The sequence below is a fragment of the Phycodurus eques genome, chromosome 9 (assembly GCF_024500275.1).
Source record: "Phycodurus eques isolate BA_2022a chromosome 9, UOR_Pequ_1.1, whole genome shotgun sequence".
Lineage (NCBI taxonomy): Eukaryota > Metazoa > Chordata > Actinopteri > Syngnathiformes > Syngnathidae > Phycodurus > Phycodurus eques.
The window spans coordinates 27,845,814-27,864,493 of NC_084533.1; the positions used below are offsets into that span (position 1 = coordinate 27,845,814).

The window sequence follows — 18,680 nt, forward strand, 5'->3', positions numbered from 1 at the left end:
AAACACATTTGTACAAACATGTTAGGTCCTTGTTTAAAATTAAAATAACTTTCAATCCGGGTTTTTTTTTTCTTTCAGCTACTGTATAGTTTTTTTGTTTAGTTTTTTTTTTATGAGCATTTATGTATTTTGGGGGTGCTCAATTCCTTTGAAATTTCATTTGGAATTCAGTGGTAGGCTATTGGCCGCGACCATAGTGAGGAGAAGCGGCTCAGAAAATGGATGGTTGGATGGATGGATGGCAGGCTATTTATTGTCTTAAAATGACTTGACGGCAACACTGATGTGGAAAAGAGGTTACAGACACAGATATGAATAGGTAGATAAGGACACGCCCCTTTTTGAGCTGCGTTACGACGGCTACGCTAAGCTAGGAGTGTCAAAGTTCTTCTCCGCATTCCGTGTGTGTGGACGGCGAGAACACGAAAAGACGGCCAAAGGATGCGATTGCGCACTTTGCCCAACTATAACAAGGGACCTGGGAATAACCTCTCACCGTTCACAGCTGAAATAATTGAAGGGCTTTCTCCTGTTATTTATTGATGGTACACGGTTTGACCTTGACCAAAAAAAGTAAAGCGATTGAGAATTGAGCAAGTTCCGATTTTAAAGACAATGTGTGGACATTGAAATTGGTGGGATCATCGACCTCCCCAACATGGCCGCCACGTCTCCTCCAGTTTTCATATCTGTGTTGACAGGGCAGTTTGCAGCCCGGGTGACACATTCGTTGCCCCCCCGTCACATGACTTTTTATGTGACTTGCATTTCCTCATCCGGCCGGCAGCGCGTCGGTCACCTCACGTCCGACGATCTCCGACTGCTCGACTCTTGTTTAGTTTGACCACCGCCAAGCAGCAGGCCATCATGTTCCGATATGCCGCGTTTGTTCTTCTCCTGGCATTTGGATGTGGTGAGTCCAATTAATTTCATATGGATTTATTATTGAAACCGCAGTAGATCGCAATCAAAATATGCGAACTGCTGGGCCAAACGTCGGCCTGGTGCTTTGAGTGTAATTGTAATGAACTAGAAGCGACATTTTGCGAGTCATACATTTAAAAAAAAAAAAAAAAGAAACCTTTAAAGACGAAGCGACCATCATCTCGAATATATCATCGACGCAGCTAGTTAGCGCTATTGCTAATCACCGTCTGCGTCAACAACATCGCAACTCGACAAAGGACGCGTGAAGCTTAAATTACACGCCTGCGTGTATTCACATGTTTAGTTTTGTCCAGGCGACATGAGTTTAATGCCAAAGTATACTTCGCAGCAATTGTGTAAAGTAGCTCTGCTGGTGTCCCTCCTATGGCGTCACATTAGCATAGCGGCTGGCCAAGGCTAGTTTTGAAAGCTAAAGTTTGCGTTAATGAGTCAACCCGAGCTTTTGTCTAACTGACTTCTGCTTCTCGATTGATTTCGGCCAGGAGCCACCATGTGAATCGCAAAGCCGACTTTGATTACTGTGCCTTAAGTCAAATGTGACGTCGCGGTCGTTTGGGAGTGTTTGTTTACAGTTACGTTAATTTCTGCAATACATACTCGACGTAAATAAAAGATGTCATTTTGTTCCGGATAAATCTGTCAAATGTTTCCCCCCTCTCTTTGTTTTCAACTCGTTTGTTGCGGGGATGATGCCGATGCAGCAGGCTACAGTATCTGCTCGTGTACTGCTCACTAGTTAACACTGATTCGCCAGGATTTATGGATTAATTTTATATCCTTGGTGAATAAAAATAAAGGGTTTTGCGGGACCTTCTGTTTAACTTCTGCACTGCCAGCCTTTTTCAAAGCAGCTTTTGGCTGCTCTTGCAAGACCCAACAAAACATGGTGTTCTGTGACAATATAAGCACCGAACCTACCAAAAGGTTTTTTGTTGTTGTTGTTTTTTACACCAGAAAAAGAAGTGTTTCTACCTCTTTCTGGTTTTAGTTCTCTTTCTGACCAAAAAGCGGAGAAAACGAGCTTTATGTGAAGAGAAACTTGTAAAGCAGAACAGTGACTTTGTCTTCTACTCAAAAGCTGTGCTGATTTCATATTTAAAGCAGTGTAATGCTACAGGGATTCTCTCCCCCCCCCCCCCCCCCCCCCTCGTTGTTGCAGTGGTTTATGAACCTAAATTTCACAAGACAATACGGGCGAGACCGTCTTCCATGCCGATCGGTTGAAAAGCGCACTTGACAAAGAAACGCGTCGGTGGCAGTAAACTGGTGGATTCCAGTTGTCGAATATAAACGACCACATTAGTGAATGAGTTCATTTAAATCATACGCAGTCAAATCATCTTTCTTTTTGCAGCATGGTCCCCTCTGTTTAATGTCAGATTTAGTGTAACCACAAACGAGGAGAAGCTGTTTAGTAGATGACTCCCGATGTGCGACCCTCCACCACTGCCACCGCCGCACTTTCTTTCTGTCTTTAATAGCCAGTCCTACATTGTCGTCGTTTTACTTCCTGGAGCGTTCTCGCCCTGTGCAGCTTTATATAATGCACATGACAGATACCGTCACTGATAACACGGCATGTTGTTTAAAACTGCAGTTAACATCTAAGTGGACCTTGCTCTCTCTTCTTGTGAATTCCATTCAGCTAAGTGCCTCGGTCTAACCGCAAAGCATCTTAAAAATATCACTTTGCTTCGCAAATAGTGGTCGTGGGGCATTTTTTCACTCAACTGAGGAGACGAGGCATACCTCTCTGATAGTGTCAATCAAAACCAAACAATATTATCTTAATAGATGCAGTTTGTGTGTTGAATCTTTTAGGAGGACATAACTAGATCTTTAAGGAATTGAAAGTGATGTAACACGGTTTGATATCTGTCTTTACAGTAATCCATCTGTCATGTGGGACAGAGGTGACAGTCCAAGACAAAGATGACAAGTTGTGTCTTTACGCCAATCTCTCGGTCAATTTCTCCGTTTCGTACGTGACGTCAGGGAACAAGGTGAGTGTCTAATCTTGAATTAAGACACATTCTACTCTTGTATTTCACAGTAAGTGTCAAAATTGACGAGGTGTGTTGCTCCCGAGATTCTTGCCAGTCAGCATTTCACTTGTTGCATTTTCCTGGTGCACATCCTGTCACATGCACTGGCGAGTTGTTGGGCCGCAGCTCAAATAACTGCAGGATTGCTGTCACAGAACGCGGTCAGTTCTGTGGTGTTGTTTGACTTCCCAAGTTGTTCTGATTAAAGGGGGGGGGGGGAAGTTCAATAGGGATTAAAGTACAGTGGTATGAAAAAGTGTTTGCCCCACCTTCCTAATTTCGGGTTGTTTTTTCTTTGCATATTTATCATACTGAACTGTTTCCAGTTTCAAATCATTAAGCCGATCGCACAAAGACAACCCCAGTGAATACAAAAACGTAGTTCCTAAAGGAAAATGTTATGTACAGTTGAAAGCAGATATTTACATATACAACATAAAAAGAAACAATCTTTTTTTTTTCTCACTGTCTGACATGAAATCAGACTAAACTTGTCCTGTTTTAGGTCAGTTCCGATTGCCAAAATTATTTTTATTTGCTAAATGCCAGAATAATGAGAGATTAGTTGTTAAACGCACATTTTCATGACTTCTTCAAAGTATATAATACTAATATACTCTACAATATGAGATTACTATGCCTTTAAACACTTTGGGAAAACCCAGATGATGATGTCACTTCTTTTGGAAGCTTCTGACAGGTTTATCAACAACATTTTAGTTAATTAGTGACACACCTGTGGATGTATCTGAACGCGGCACACTGGAAACACGTTTCTTTTTTTGTGTAACATCATGGAAAAGTCAAAAGAAATCAGCCAAGATATCAGGAAGGGAATTGTGGAATCGCACAAGTCTGGTTCATTGACCTAAAACAGGAACAGTTTAGTCTGATTTCATGGCAGACAGTGAGGAAAAAAGTATTTTTTACATACAGTCTCTGTAAATATCTCGTTTCAACTGTATTCGGGAGGAAAAATCTATCTGGCCCCAAACCACGTATCTGTCGTAGTACCAAGACTGACCTGTGAGAGGCAGCATGGTGCCACAGGGCATTTAGACTCCTGGAAAATACTAAGAAGAGAGAGTTGTTATAGTAGAAGAAGAAATAGAAGCAGCTAGGCTAACGGTTAGCTTATCAGACAACTAGATTGTGGATGAAACCCCTTCTTTGTCACTTTTACTGTGAAGATTCGGTCCACATATAAACATTCAACACAACCAGCTTCTCTTCTATTAGCTCGAGGTCGCTTCCTAATTGGCTATCAAAACGGGAAAAATCAGTCTTGACACACCACACGATAATGGCGGAAGAGGGAGGAAAAATGCTCAAATTTGACCCGATTTTCACGGTTTGACTCTTCATGCCGCTTCTCTCCTCAGAGCGAGCTCGCAGAGTTTGAACTTCCCGCCGAAGTCGTGTCCAACGGGAGTAAATGCGACGCCGCGAGCTCCACCTTGCAGCTCAACTTCGGAGCGGGACACTCCTGGAGCATGAACTTCAGCGTCAGCGGGAACACGTACCAGGCGGATTCCATCACGTTCTCCTACAACCTCAGCGACGCCACCGTCTTCCCTAAATCTGCATCGACCGGTAATGCCTCCGTGTCTCCGAGACTGTACCCGAAGATGCGTATTAGACACCTTCGGCAGTAGGGTGTTAGCAAATTAGCAACACGCCGTGGTGCGTTTAGTGATGGCTTGTTAATGACATGCAGGAGCTACAAGAATCCAACATGTAGGTGACATGGAAAATGTCCCATACCATCAAAATCTTTTTTTTTTTTTTCTGCATAACATAGGTCAAAATGAGTCTATGACCCCTGTGTAAGTTTGACGTCTTTGCGGTTTGTCGACTGAAATGCGAAAGGCATTAAACGGCTTAAGGCTTGCAAAACGACCAGCTCAGATTTCGGTGTCGTCGTGACGTAAATATGACACTCATTCTTCAAATACCTGCCCACTTTGTGGTTGATACACGCCCACTCATTTTATGATTGTACAGGTGCTGAACCATGAGTGTGTGGGTGATTTTTTTTTTTTGAATCATTACAATTTGTCAAGTTTGTTAACAACTGTATTCTCCTTTTGTCATCTCGTGGAAGAACACAATCGTTCTAGCTGTCACTATCCCTCACTGGTATAGACGGGCAGATTCAAAGTATTATATTTATTTATTATATATAAATTATATTTGTTCAGAGTAATTATATTTTTTAGACCAATGGAGTGAAACTGGTTCATTTCCCAGGGCACAGCTGTTTTCTTCTTGGGAATCACTGGCATAGGGTAGCGATAGACAGCCGCGCGTTCTGATTTAGCTTCAGCCGTACGTCCAAGTTACGTCGTCGCTGCAGGAACAACGGAACTCTGTCATAAAAAGAGGACGCCCTGTATTTGTGCAAAAGCAATTAAAAAGTACATTTCCCATTTTTTTGTGTCCTGTTTTTTTTTTTTTTTTCTCTCTCTTTCTCTCCTTCCCCTTCAGACACTCTCTCCGTGACCGTGAGGCCTCACATCACTGACATAGGCATGGACACCTGCTACTCCTGCAAGAGCAAGGAGACCATCCAGTCGGACTCGGTCAACCAGACCCTGTGGAACGTGCTCATCCAGGCCTTCGTCAGCAACGGCACACACAGTGAAAACCGTGAGTGCGGGCGAGACCTCGTCTCCAAGACATTCTCCCTCTGACCGCTTCCCTCGTGTTTCGCAGTGACCACCTGTGCCGCCGACCTGCCCGCCACCCCCACCGCCTCTCCCACCACAGCGGCCCCGGTGACAAACACCACCGCCGCCACCCTCGCGCCGACGACCTCCCCCGCGCCCACCCTCCCCACGCCCGCCACCGGGAAGTTCAGCGTCAAACCGGACAATAACGGCACGGCCTGTCTGTTGGCAAACTTCGCCCTGCGGATCGGCGTCAAGCAAGGCGAGGTGCGTGTGATCCTGCCCAACGTTTTGCTCCCCTGATGGAATGGAACCTCTGACTTTTTTGTACCTTCCTGCTTTAGAAGCATCAAGAGATGAACCTGGACCCCAACGTGACCAGAGCGTCTGGATCGTGTGGCGTCAACAGCAGCGAGCTGGTGTTGGCGTCTACCGACATGACTGTGGTGCTCACTTTCACCAATGTGAGTCCTCTACTCTACTTCTCTCTCTCGTTGATCGCATGTCTGGTCTCTTCGGCCGCAACATTAGGTACACCTCCAACAGTATTTCCAATACAAGAGCTGTATCAAGAGGATTTGCAAGTATGATCATTAGGCTTTACACGATCAGGGTTTTTGGGTCCGATATCCGATCACAAGATGGAGCAATGTGTCCATTTACATGTTCATTTATTGTATATACTTGTGTACTGTATACTGAGTACTGTATCCATCCATCCGTCCGTTTTCTGTGCCGCTTATCCTCACTAGGGTGGCGGGCGTGCTGGAGCCCATCCCAGCTCAAAATGATTCTCGAACATTTTAGACAAAAGTGAAAACATCACTGACCTCTAGGGGGCATTCAAGGATTTGCCTCCGACATAAGTTTAGGTCCGATCAACATTACAACATGTCCGAAATAATGGGTGCTAACTTACTGTCATTAAATGACTTTATTGCAATTAAATTACTGTAATAAATAATGTTAATGTTATTTGCTAAATGCCAGAAGAACGAAAGGATTCTTTTAAAAACCAAATATATGTAGTAGACAATACAGTCATGGCTAAAAACGGTGCCAACGTTTTTGAGCATGACTTAATTCTTCTTTTTGGGTGATTGGGGCAAAATATTAGGAACTTCATTATTTATCACTGCAATAATGAACGCATTATTAATGTTAAATGAATGCTTCTTAGACATAGAATTGTTTTTTTCCCCATAATAGGTAGGTGTTCAATGGATGAGGCAGTTTCTTTCCCTTTTCTTTTTAAAACACAAATTTACCACCATTTCCCCACTTTTTGGATCATAAAAATGCAAATGTGAAAATGACAACAAAAACTACTTTTGAAAGGCTGTGCCACACTGACCATCTAAGCCAGCCTTCTTCCGACTTTTTACTTGTCTGGGAGGTGCAACGATGCCGCAGTCAACCCTCTAATTTGCGAGTTGTGTATTAAAGGAACAGGCGACTAAATGAACAGTATGGTTTCTCATGTACCAGAAATGTAGTGTCAAAGCAGCTTTTGCCAAGGTCCATTTCTGCTACAGCTGTGGTTTTAGTTGTGATTAGTCTCGGTCGGTGTACCTAATAAGTGTCCGGTGAGCTCTTTGTAACAATGGGGTGCATTTTTTTTAGGCGGGAAATGTAACAATTGCAAGATGTTGGTTCATCGCGTTTACACGTGGTTTCTTGTCTCTTATCTGAGTATTCATCTTTCCTGACAGGGCACCAAAAAATTCCGCCTACAATCTGTGAATGTCACCGCCAAGTTGACTTCCGGTAATCCAAGTGGTTTTGTTTCCCCCAAATGCATTTAGCAAATTGTCCAAGCAGGACAAGGCTAACCGTTTTGTGTATGCGTTGCTTCAAGGTGTGATCTTCTCCGAGGCGAACAGCAGCTTGAGTCTGTGGGAGGCGGCGGTGGGCAGCTCGTACATGTGCAACAAGGAGCAGAATTACACCATCACCAGCCAGCTGAACATCTTCACCTTCAACCTGCAAGTGCAACCCTTCGCCGTGAAGAAGGGCCTCTTCAGTACAGGTAACCTCTTCTGTCGTTATCGTTTGCAGTTTAGCAGCATTTACAAGCCCAACTGCAAATTTTTACAATCCTGATTTTTGCTCAACTTTAAAAAGACTACCTCCTTTTGGCTTTAAAACAAAACGACCTCTAACGTGCAACTAGTGTAGTGGTGGTGCCTTAACAACCTTTTGAAACTCCGCCGCTTGAGTTCAGTGTAAAAAAAATCAAAAAATCAAAAAAAAAATCACAGTTGCTGATGAGCTTTCAGCATTTTATTGACTGGCACAAAGAGCCAAACCCAAAAATACAAACTTTGGACCGTAGCGAAGAGGTACAGTCAGCCAAAAGTCACTTCCAGAAGCTCGTGTATAAGACTAAATGACCATGTTCCTGTTGTCACTCGCTAGGCCCCGCCCCTTAAAGGCACACATACAAGACGACGGTTGGTCTTGTTGTGACTCTGCTTGTCCCATTGTACAGTATTACACTTTCAAAAAATTCTTGACATTCTCTATGATGTTATGTTTTTACACATTGCAGTGCTATTTAATTTATTGATTTTCCTCTTCATGCTGCCACGACACGCATGATCCCAACTGTGCCACATGAGAGCAAAAAGAAATCTGAATTATCACTTGAACCATGCAGTGTAAATCCAGCCTTAAAGTGCAGTTGGGCTACCCAGTGGGGAGTCAGTTCTTTTTCATCACCCCCTACAAGCTAAGTTTCTAAAAATGTTATTACAAGTAGAGAAGAAGAGGATGAGTATTGTACAAACGTGGCCGAAATCTGTGGTTGACTGACTCTCTTTTCGTCTGCAGCCCATGAGTGTCCATTGGACGACACCAGCATCTTAATCCCAATCATTGTCGGCGCTGCTCTGGCCGGCTTGATTCTCATTGTAGTGATCGCATACGTGATCGGTCGAAGAAAGACCTATGTGGGATATCAGACCCTTTGAGAAGCCGCTTTGCAAATCAGCCACAAAATGCGACGGGGTGGGCGGGGGTCCCCGCCAAGCCTGGTCCTTGGATTCACGTGCAATGAACTCAATTGGCTCTTGACAATTCAAACCCTTTCCATTGAAGTCCGAAATGTGTGATGTTATTTTGAGTGTGAAACATGCACAAAAAGCATTTGTGAGAGTCTTCAGGGACAATAGTGTTGTAGTTTTTCTTCAAGGACCAAACTTGTCTGCACCCCCCCCCGTCTTTGTGGTTTTCTGTTTTTCATTTTTTTTTAGGTTTTGCGAATGAGCAAATGCAAAATCCACATTTGTTAGCCACAGTCATTTGGAAATAGAACATCAGAGTGCAGACAGACATACAGAAGCATCTCGATCAATTTGAATATCGTAGAAAAGTTCAATTCAAAATTGTATTATAGATTCATTAAACACTCATTTTAATTGTTTCTCTTGGTCAATTTTGGCTTAGGTGTAAGTCCTACTTTTTGAATTGAGTGAGCTTCTGAAATGAAGTTTTCCCACAATGTTTGAATTTATTGAGACGCACATGTACAACACAAAACTTCCTTAAACAACACCCTCACGATTCTGCATTTGCTCTGCCGCCCCTCCCATGTTGTTTCCCTTTATGATTTCATCTCTTTGCACATTATATTCTTTAATTTTATTTACTTTGATTTTTTTGTATTCTCGTCCCAATAATGCAGGGGTTGGGGAACCTCTTACGTTGTATCGGCTATGTATGGCCAGTCATGCAATTGTACAAACAAATTAACTGTTATAAAAAGCCCCAAAACATTGAATCCGCAGATGTTCAAAATGTACCGTATTTTCACGATCAGAAGGCGCACTTAAAAGTCTTAAATTTTCACCAAAATGGACGGACGGGGCCCTTTATAATGCGGCGCGCCTTGTGTGTGCACCGATTTCCAAAATCTGTAAATGTTGTTGTGTGACTTTGATGAGCGCTCCGCTTGACTGACTGGGAGCATTTCCTGCCGACACACTGCTCATATAGAGGGAAGGCGGACGTGACTGAGGACAGCATGCGGACGTTAAAGGGGGAAGGGTGCGCGTGAAGGAGGACGCTAAAGGCTCGCCCCCAGTAGGTACATAGCGCCGGTATGCGCATTGTGCAAAACATCAGTTTGGCTCAGGACCCCCGAAAATGGCACCTACGAAGAGACACGCTTACGAAGCACAGTTTAAACTGCAAGCTTTCAGTTACGCGGCGGAACATGCGAATCGAGCAGCCGCGAGAGAATTCAAGATCAACGAATCCACGGTTCGCAAGTGGTGGAAGCAGGAAAACGCCGCCATCATTGCCGAACAGCCCCCCGGCAACGAGACTGACTCCGACAATGACGAGAGGGAACCCGGCGTGTTTGATGGAGAACTTGCCCGGCTGTTCGTTTCGGATACAGAAGATGAGGACTTTGATGGATTTGTGGATGAGCATTGATCAAAAAACAACGTGAGTACATTGTTAAATACTTCAATAAAATACGACCGAACTCACTGTTTATATTGTTAAATACTTCAATACAGTACAACCGAACTCTGTTTTGCTCCTGCTGCCTTTTTAAAAACGTGCACTTTAGCGTGCATGCATGCTACCGTATGTTTTAAGCTAGCATATGTTTTACCATGCCCGCGCCCAATAATACGGTGCGCCTAATGTGTGTGTGTTAAATACCGAAATCGAGCCCGTAACTTGAGACTCCGCCTTTTAGTACGGTGCGCCTTATGGTCGCGAAAATACGGTAGTTACTTTCTAATAAGGTTGGGAAAAAGTGTGCTCCCCACCCCTGCCATACTTCAGTCCATTGAAAATTTTCTCAGTATTCCGATGCAAATCCTTCTCTTGAGTGCAAAAAAGAAGATGGTTAAGCTCACTCAGTCACCAACGGGTGAACTTGTGAACCACTAGGAACACATTTAAAAGAAGCATTAGCCCATGTTTGCCCCCGCGAAACATTAGATTTTGCAATTGTTGAAAGACATTTTTAGCCTCCCCCTCCCGACTTCCTCTGAAGACGTTTTGACGTGTGCGGGGAAACCAACGGCATCACTTAACCGTCCCGCATGTGGACACGTCACAGCGTTTTCTGTTACACTTTGCACGATTCAGAAAAATCAATCTGAAGAGTCTTTTCTTCCATAATTGTTCTTAACACTAAGTTCTGAAAAGGGATGATATTGTTTCATTTGACATTGTTTTCATCTAAATGCACTAAGATGCTCCTTTAGCTTTTTTTTATTATTATTTTTTTTGATTGTCTTAGGAAATTGTGTCACATGATGATTATGTGTTGTGATCCAGGCTCTGAAGGCTGCAGGCGCTCCGAAATCAATTTGTAACATTGTCACGTGGCATCGGTGGTCAATGTCAAATCCTAATGGAAGGTACAATAACGCAGTATTCTGCTTTCTGATTGGCCAATTCCTCTCACACTTCCTCGCGCCATCCGCTTTCGCGTCACTTCCTGGATGATTTGGGATTCGTGGGCGTCTTCGCGACCGCCCGGTTCGCCTTCCGCAGGTCGGCCATGTTGAATTCATTATTCCCAACATTTTGTCACACGAGCACTGCAGCCCTGTCAGAACCTCATGTGAACAAGGTTTTTTTTTTTTTTTTTTTTTTTTTTTTTTTTTTTTTTCAAGTCAGTGTGACACTCGTGTGTTACGCTGTTATATGAATATGAAGTATTAGGGCCATGCTGAACAGAAAAGAGTCACATTTATGAGAATAACGTCGCAAAGCTTTGTTTGTTTATTTATTTTTAATTTTTAAAGAATAAAGTCATACTTGACAAATTGAAAAGACACTCAGTAGTCTTTAAGCGGGTACCCTTGTAATATTAGGGATTATAATATTATGACTTTATTATCTTAAAATTATCTTTGTTTTGGTCAGATTACAACTTTGTTCTCAAAAAATGTTGATTTTTACAACTTAATTTTTGTAAATCATGTTAGTCATATTACAACTATTTTAAAAGTACACTTCCCCCCCCTCATATTACAACTTTATTCTCATAAAATGGCATCATTTGTCTCATAGTATTATGACTTTATTTGCATAAATTACTCTTAATCTTGTAAAATTAAAACATTTTCCTTGAGTAAAATATTTTTCCCATAGTGCGTATTATGACTACTCATGAAAAACTCTCATGGAAGTTATTTTTGGTCATATCATTTTATTCTTCTTAAATTACAGCTTTGTTCCTCATTACATTATTCTCATAAATTACTCTCACATTAGTTTTTTTTTTTTTTGTCACGACTTAATTGTAAACTTCCCATTTCCCCCCCCCTGTATATAAGTGTGTGTGTGTGTGTGTGTGTGTGTGTCTCATAATTCTATCACTTTAGTCTCATTGGATTTTTATCTTTTCGGTGTGGCCCGAATACACATTTGTGTTTATGGTTTATTTTTATTTTTGTCTTGCATTTTAAAATGTGCTCCTTAACTTTGCTTTCCCCAGGACTTTGTGTGCGTGTTTGAACAGTTGCAGCATTGTTGTTACTCTTTTCAGCTTTGTTCTACATGAATCAATAGAGAATAGTGCCTTGCTCAGTATTGGCTTTCATGGCTAAGCCTACATAAGGCTTATTATCTCGCATGTTCAACAAAAGGGATTGCGCGCGTGTGTGTAAAATGTTCTTGCACCGTTTTACTCTTTCAAACTGCATCATACAGAGTGTCTGGAGATTTATGGAAATAAAAATGTGCTGCTGTTCTGGCTATTCTGAGTAAACGTTTTCTTTCTTTGTAGAGCCTGCCTATGTACTAACCCCTCCTTCACTCCCTTTTAATCCGTACTTTATTCCATCAAGATGTTGACCTCTTCTCTCTCCACTCTCATCTAGCTGAGGATTGCCAGGCGGAATCTGAGAGTTTCCTCGTTCCCGTAGCCGTCGGAGTTGCCCTGCTTGTTCTCATTCTTATCGTTCTGCTGGCCTACTTCATCGGGAGAAAGAGAAACACGGCCAGCGGTTATGAGTCTTTTTAGACTTTTGTTTTTTTGGTAGTTTTGTAATCAAAAGAACCGCTGCCTGTGTTCCTCTCCGTTCACCGTCATTTGCATCGATGTTTGTCAGTATTTCCTCTTCACATGCTTTTCGTTCCTGCCTACTAATGAAGAATCATGTGAGATTTTGGGAAGTAAATCACTTGTAGGGAACAAAAAAACAAAACTGCATACTACATGATAAAAGCTAAGTTAAGCATCTTTGAATATTAATGTTGTGGCTTTATGTTTGTGAGGGATTCTTTGTTGGCCACTTGATTCCATGCATGAAGTACTCGTTGGCTTTCTCCTATTGTTTTAAAGCTTAGCTTGGTTTAGCTTAGCATCATGGCCTAATGCAGTAAAACAAAATGTCTGGCTCCATGTATGACATCCACCTGCCATAAATTCTCACTATAAACTTTACACAAAGCCAAAACATTAAAAAAAAAAAACATAGGATTTGGCCGTTTGATTATATTTACTGCTTGGATTGCTTGTATAATTTTTGATCATTGGTTTTACACTTTTTTTTTTTTTTTTTTTTTTTAAATATATAAAGCTTACATGATGGCCAAGTACAATTAAAATGTCCGACTTTAAACATGGGAATGTTCACCTCTAAAATACGCTTATCCAATGTGTTGACATTAAACCAAAACATGAAAAATAATAATCAAATTTTAGGTTAGCATTTTAGCTGAGCATAACTGTTAATTTTGTGGCTATATATAAGAAAATTCTAAGTGACTCTATCTTTGCCATTTGATTCTAATAAGTAGCATTCGTAAAATGAAAGTACTCTTTAACACGCATTTAGCATCTTAGCTAACCATTCCTTTTTTTTTTAATTATAATTGTGGTTTGGTAAAAGTCTTGCGCGGGATTAGTTCTTGGCCACCTGATTGTAATAGGTACTCGGTGATTTGCTCATGGAATTTAAGATTTTAAACCTTAGTTTACCTTCTTTTAGCATCATGACCAAATTTAGTTCAACAACCAAATTTAGTTCCACAACCTCTAATGCTGACAAGCACCTGCTTGCATCTCTCCTGTTGGCTCTAAACCAACACAACAAACGTTAAGGTTAGCACGTTATCTTTGCATAACTGTTAATTTTATGGCTTTATTAAAACATTTGTGACTGTGAGGGACCGTACCTTTGCCTCTTTATTTCAATAATTACTCATGCGATCGCTTGTATAATTTTTTTAAATCATTTATACATGTAGCTTAGCATCATTGTTGAATACACTGAAACAAAAATCTAGCTCTTAAAATGATGACATCCACATACTAGAATCTCTAAAATATTCTCACCGTGACATTAGCCCGAAACGAAACATCTTAGCATTAGCATATTAGCTTAGCATAATTGTTACTTTAAAAAATTGTGAGGGACTATATATTTTTTCCACTTGTGTCCAATAATTAGACCTAGTTAATGGCTTTTATTGTTTTTACACTTATTATAGCAACTTGTAGTAAAAACAAAATCTCTGACTCTATAAAGATGACATCCATCTCCTAGCATCTCTAAAATATTTTTAAAAAGTGTGTTGACATTCAACCAAAACAAAAAGCTTCTGTTAGCATATTAGTTTAGCATTTTTTTCTATTCTAAATAAGTCTGCAAGTGCTTCACTTTAGTGTCGTGATGACATTTCAGATGATTGTACATTTTTTGACACCTTTCACAAGTAAGCGTTGAAGCACTTTATTTACATTCTAACACTTTTCCTAAAAAACAAAAAGAATGTCGTGAGTCCTCTCAACGCATGCGTGTAGAGAGTATTGTCATTTTGACACTCTTGCTTTTGAATGATCACATTGTTGACTCGTTCGTATGTGTGCACCTTTTAACCATTTTGAGGATTTTTAACATTCCAACTTCCCTCTTTTGCCCTAACTCCCCCTCTTGCTAATACCGACAGCTAACCTGGCTGCCTCTTGTGTGTGTTTTGTTTTTGTTTTGTTTCTTCTTCTTCTTCTTCTTGTTTGTGTGCCAATCAGCCGAGGAGTGCTTCCTGGACTCTGATTTGAGCTTTTTGGTGCCCATTGCGGTGGGCGTGGCCCTCAGCTTCCTAATCGTCCTTGTCCTTCTCTCTTACCTGATTGGCCGGAGGAAGAGTCGCACTGGCTATCAGTCTGTATAAAGCCCCCCCACTCCCTTTGCCTTTCAAAGGTAACCTTGATCTTATTCTCCTGCGTATCCAAGCAACCACCTCTTCCTCCTCCTCTGCCACTGACTGAACCAGCCAAACCATTTCACATGAATATTGCATTGTTGACTCGAGACTGCATGTCCACTTCCACTCCCAAACTGGGAGCGGCGCCCACCGGCCCTTTACAATATGATACGTGTAACTGAATCTCTTGTATCAAACGAATTACTCACGTTTGTTGTTGAATGACTTGAATGTACAAGCAAATATAGCAGATTGACTTGTATGCCAGAAAATGCCGTTTTCTTTTCTTTGTAAATGCACAAAATATTGAAAAGGAAGTGTTGACGAGAAGGCACACGTAACACTTTACCAGCACTGCAACCACATTTTGAATTTATATATATATTTTTAAATTGAATGCACCATTCTTTTCACTGTGTTTTAACATGAGTTCTAACAGCAGTTGATCACTAACCCTCCCCCACTGCCCGACAGTTTTGTGCCTTCCCGTTTAAGCCACTGTTTGTTTGCTTTGCTCGAGAAGTCATGTGATGATGAGCGTGTCTTAATTAACGTGCGTGGTGGGGAGGGGGAACAAACTCAATAAATAAGTTTGGTTCTTCTTTTGTAGCACTGTTTGTTTTCTGTGTGGCCTGAGATCTTGCGACTGAACTCAAAGTGGAAAAGTGTTCTGTGGTCCGACGAGTCCACATTTCAAATTGTTTTGGGAAATTGTGGACGTCGTGTCCTCCAGGCCAAAGAGGCAAAGAACTATTCGGACTGTTAATGGACGCAAAGTTCAAAAGCCAGCATCTGTGATGGTATGGGGCTGTGTTAGTGCCAATGGCATGGGTAACTTGCACATCTACGAAGGGACCATTAATGCTGAAAGGTACATACAGGTTTTGGAGAAACATACGCTGCCATCCAAGCAACATCGTTTTCATGGACGCCCCTGCTTATTTCAGCAATGCCAAACCACATTCTCTCACAACAGCGTGGCTTCGTAGTAAAAGAGTGCTGGTACTAGACTGGCCTGCCTGCAGTCCGGACCTGTCTCCCATTGAAAATGTGTGGCGCATTATGAAGCGTCAAATACGACAACGGAGACGGCGGACTTTTGAACGGCTGAAGCTGTACATCGAGCGAGAATGAGAAAGAATTCCACCGACAAAGCTTCAACAATGAGTGTCGTCAGTTCCCAAACGTTTATTGAATGTTGTTCAAAGAAAATGTGATGCAACACAGTGGTAAACATGACCCTGTCCCATCTTTTTTGGAACGTGTTGCAGCCAACAAATTCTAAGTTCATGATTATTTGCTAAAAACAATCAAGTTGATCAGTTTGAACATTAAATATCTTGTCTTTGTAGTGCATTCAATTAAATATAGTTCGAACATGATTTGCAAATCATTGTATTCTGTTTGAATTTATGTTTAACACAACGTCCCAACTTCATTGGAATTGGGGTTGTATAATCTGTTCGAAGTTCATGACAGAAAAAAAATGGGCACGCTTAAACCTTGCACCAGTAGAAAGTTAAAATTGGAGAAGAAAAAACAGAATACTGTTACAGTTCCAAAAAAGGAAAAGTGTGATAATTGACAACTAGAGTGGGCTAACTCCACTTTTGTCATTTTTAAATGCAGAAATGAATATAAAAATATTTTATATATGTATATATTTATATATTTTTTCTTTTTTTCTTTTTTTTTTGACAAAAAGTGGCGGCCTATTAGTGCACTTGGAATTTTTTTATTTGTATTTTTTGTTTTTACCTTGGGTGTCGGTGCATCTGCATGTTAATACAAGTGAATTATATTTATGATAAAAAAGGACCGATGTTTGGGCTTAGGCCACTTTTTGCACTACATCTTTTGTGACAACCATAAATCTTTTGAATCATTTCCCCAAAATGACACAAATAGAGTTAGCCCGCTCTAGTTCTCCAGTGGCCCAATGATTAAAAGTTTTGTTTTCGCTTCCGCTCAGCCGCCCGGTTAATTGCTTTGTTCGAGAAGAAAGTCGTGATATGTTTTGAGGGGAGACGAAGTAAACAAACGAAAGGTTTGTTCTTGTTTTTGTAGCGTTGTCCGAGATTTTGTGACTGAATTCAAAGGTTGCCGGACGGCCCATTTGACGAGCTGGTTTACAACTCGTTCAAAGTTCATGACGGACTAAAATTATGGGCACAAGTGGAAGAAGATATGGAATCCAAGCAATGTTGGTAGCTTGCTGACTCCCATTAGTTGAATGCAAAATAAATGCTGTTGCAAAATAAAAATAATGGGAATTTTATATGGTAGTAATGTGCGGGTTTCGATTGCATGTAATATTTGTAGGTTGCTTACGCAAAGGCCCAAGACAACCCCCGTGCTGTGATTAATAACAAAATGATTTTTTCGCAGTACTAATGGTCAGCTTTTAATTTTGAGAAGTCCCACATTTTTAAAATTTGTACTGGGAAGGAGGATTTCCATTTGACAACTTTCTCAAAAGGAGGGTTTTTCGGTGTACATATGTTACTTAAAACATGAAAAAAAAAAAAAAGAATATTTCACGTGGTTTCATCATGAGGCAATATTTTGTCAGAACTAATATTGAGAAAATGATTTGCGTATTGCTTATCTTGATGAGAAAATGAGTCAATACTTTTTTGTACTGTAAATATTTACCAATAATATTCCCTGGTTTAATGTGAGTGCGAACGGTTGTTTGTCTACATGTGCCCTGCGATTGGCTGGCGACCAGTTCAGGGTCTACCCCGCCTCTCGCCCGAAGATAGCTGGGATAGGTCTCCATCGCGCCCGCGACCCTAGTGTGGAGATGCACAACAGAAGATGAATGAATGAAGGGATTCCCTGGTTTAATGTGGTGCGCGATCACTACCACAAGACGTCAGCAGGCGTTAGAAAACAACAGCAGTCCTATATATTATACTTTATAAAAACATACCGTTTGATGAATTCATTGTGACTGTAGGGCTCCTTTTGGTGTGTGCACCTTGTCACTTGGCGCAGTCTAACACAGACGCAAAATCTTCACGCTCAACCACGGTCCCAAAACCTTTTAAATCCAGTCATAAATGGGGGTGGGTTGTTGGCCTGCAAGTAATGAATTAGAAGGTGGTAACTAGCGACAAATCACTAATTGGTGCGGAAACCACTTGCTCCTCTGCTTTTTTTTTCCACAGGAAAAAACACCGAGGACTTGGACCTCAGGTAATCACGGCTATGCCACCACTGTATTCGTTTTATTACTATACTTTTTTTTTTCTCCTTGAAAGTAATCATTTGTTTTTCAACCTAGTGGTACAAGTCACATTAAAGGTGGAAAAGTGATGAAATCATTTATCTTGGTTTAAACAGGGGTGTGTAGACTTTTTATATCCACTTTAAACGCCTCGTTTGGGAGCTTTTGGGAATGTGCATGTGCACCCAAAAAAAAAGCAGGCCACTTTCTACCTTGTGGTGTATTTGAAATATTGTTTACCGGGGTGAGGAGACATACTTTGATTCTTGTTTTCCTATTTGCCATCTGTGTATTTTAGATGTGCCTTAAATAGTCAATTAAGCAATCAATCAACAATTATGGTGTATTGTATTAAATTAGCTTTTTTTTTAAATTTTTATAAATATATGTAATATTAATTCAGTTTTTATTTGGGACATTTTAAAGGAAATGGTTCATTCATGTTGCTCAACCAATAAACTTATATACAGTATACAGGTTTCTTGCACTAATAGTGGCAATTAGCTGTCTGCTTTGGGCACAGTGTTCCCGAGCCACTCCACTGTTTGCTTTCCGCACCCACACGTTGCCTTAATGACAACGGTGCTCTGACCTGAAGGCTTG

At 41.1% G+C, this 18,680-nt stretch overlaps 1 protein-coding gene across 2 annotated transcripts; it reads left to right on the top strand.

Annotated features, from left to right (window-relative positions):
- Positions 1–367: 367 nt before the first annotated feature.
- lamp2 (lysosomal-associated membrane protein 2) lies at positions 368–15,447 on the top strand. 2 transcript variants are annotated; one of them, XM_061685866.1, is made up of 9 exons: positions 368–913; positions 2,836–2,951; positions 4,376–4,586; positions 5,481–5,642; positions 5,709–5,929; positions 6,007–6,126; positions 7,375–7,429; positions 7,521–7,691; positions 14,670–15,447. In XM_061685866.1, the coding sequence occupies exons 1-9, from the start codon at positions 868–870 to the stop codon at positions 14,810–14,812; spliced, it is 1,245 nt and encodes a 414-aa protein (XP_061541850.1). In that variant the 5' UTR covers positions 368–867; the 3' UTR covers positions 14,813–15,447. The 2 variants fall into 2 exon arrangements, with proteins under 2 accessions (XP_061541850.1, XP_061541851.1); XM_061685867.1 differs by lacking the exon at positions 14,670–15,447 and adding an exon at positions 8,495–12,393 and having other exon boundaries at positions 369–913.
- The last annotated feature ends 3,233 nt before the right edge of the window (positions 15,448–18,680 follow it).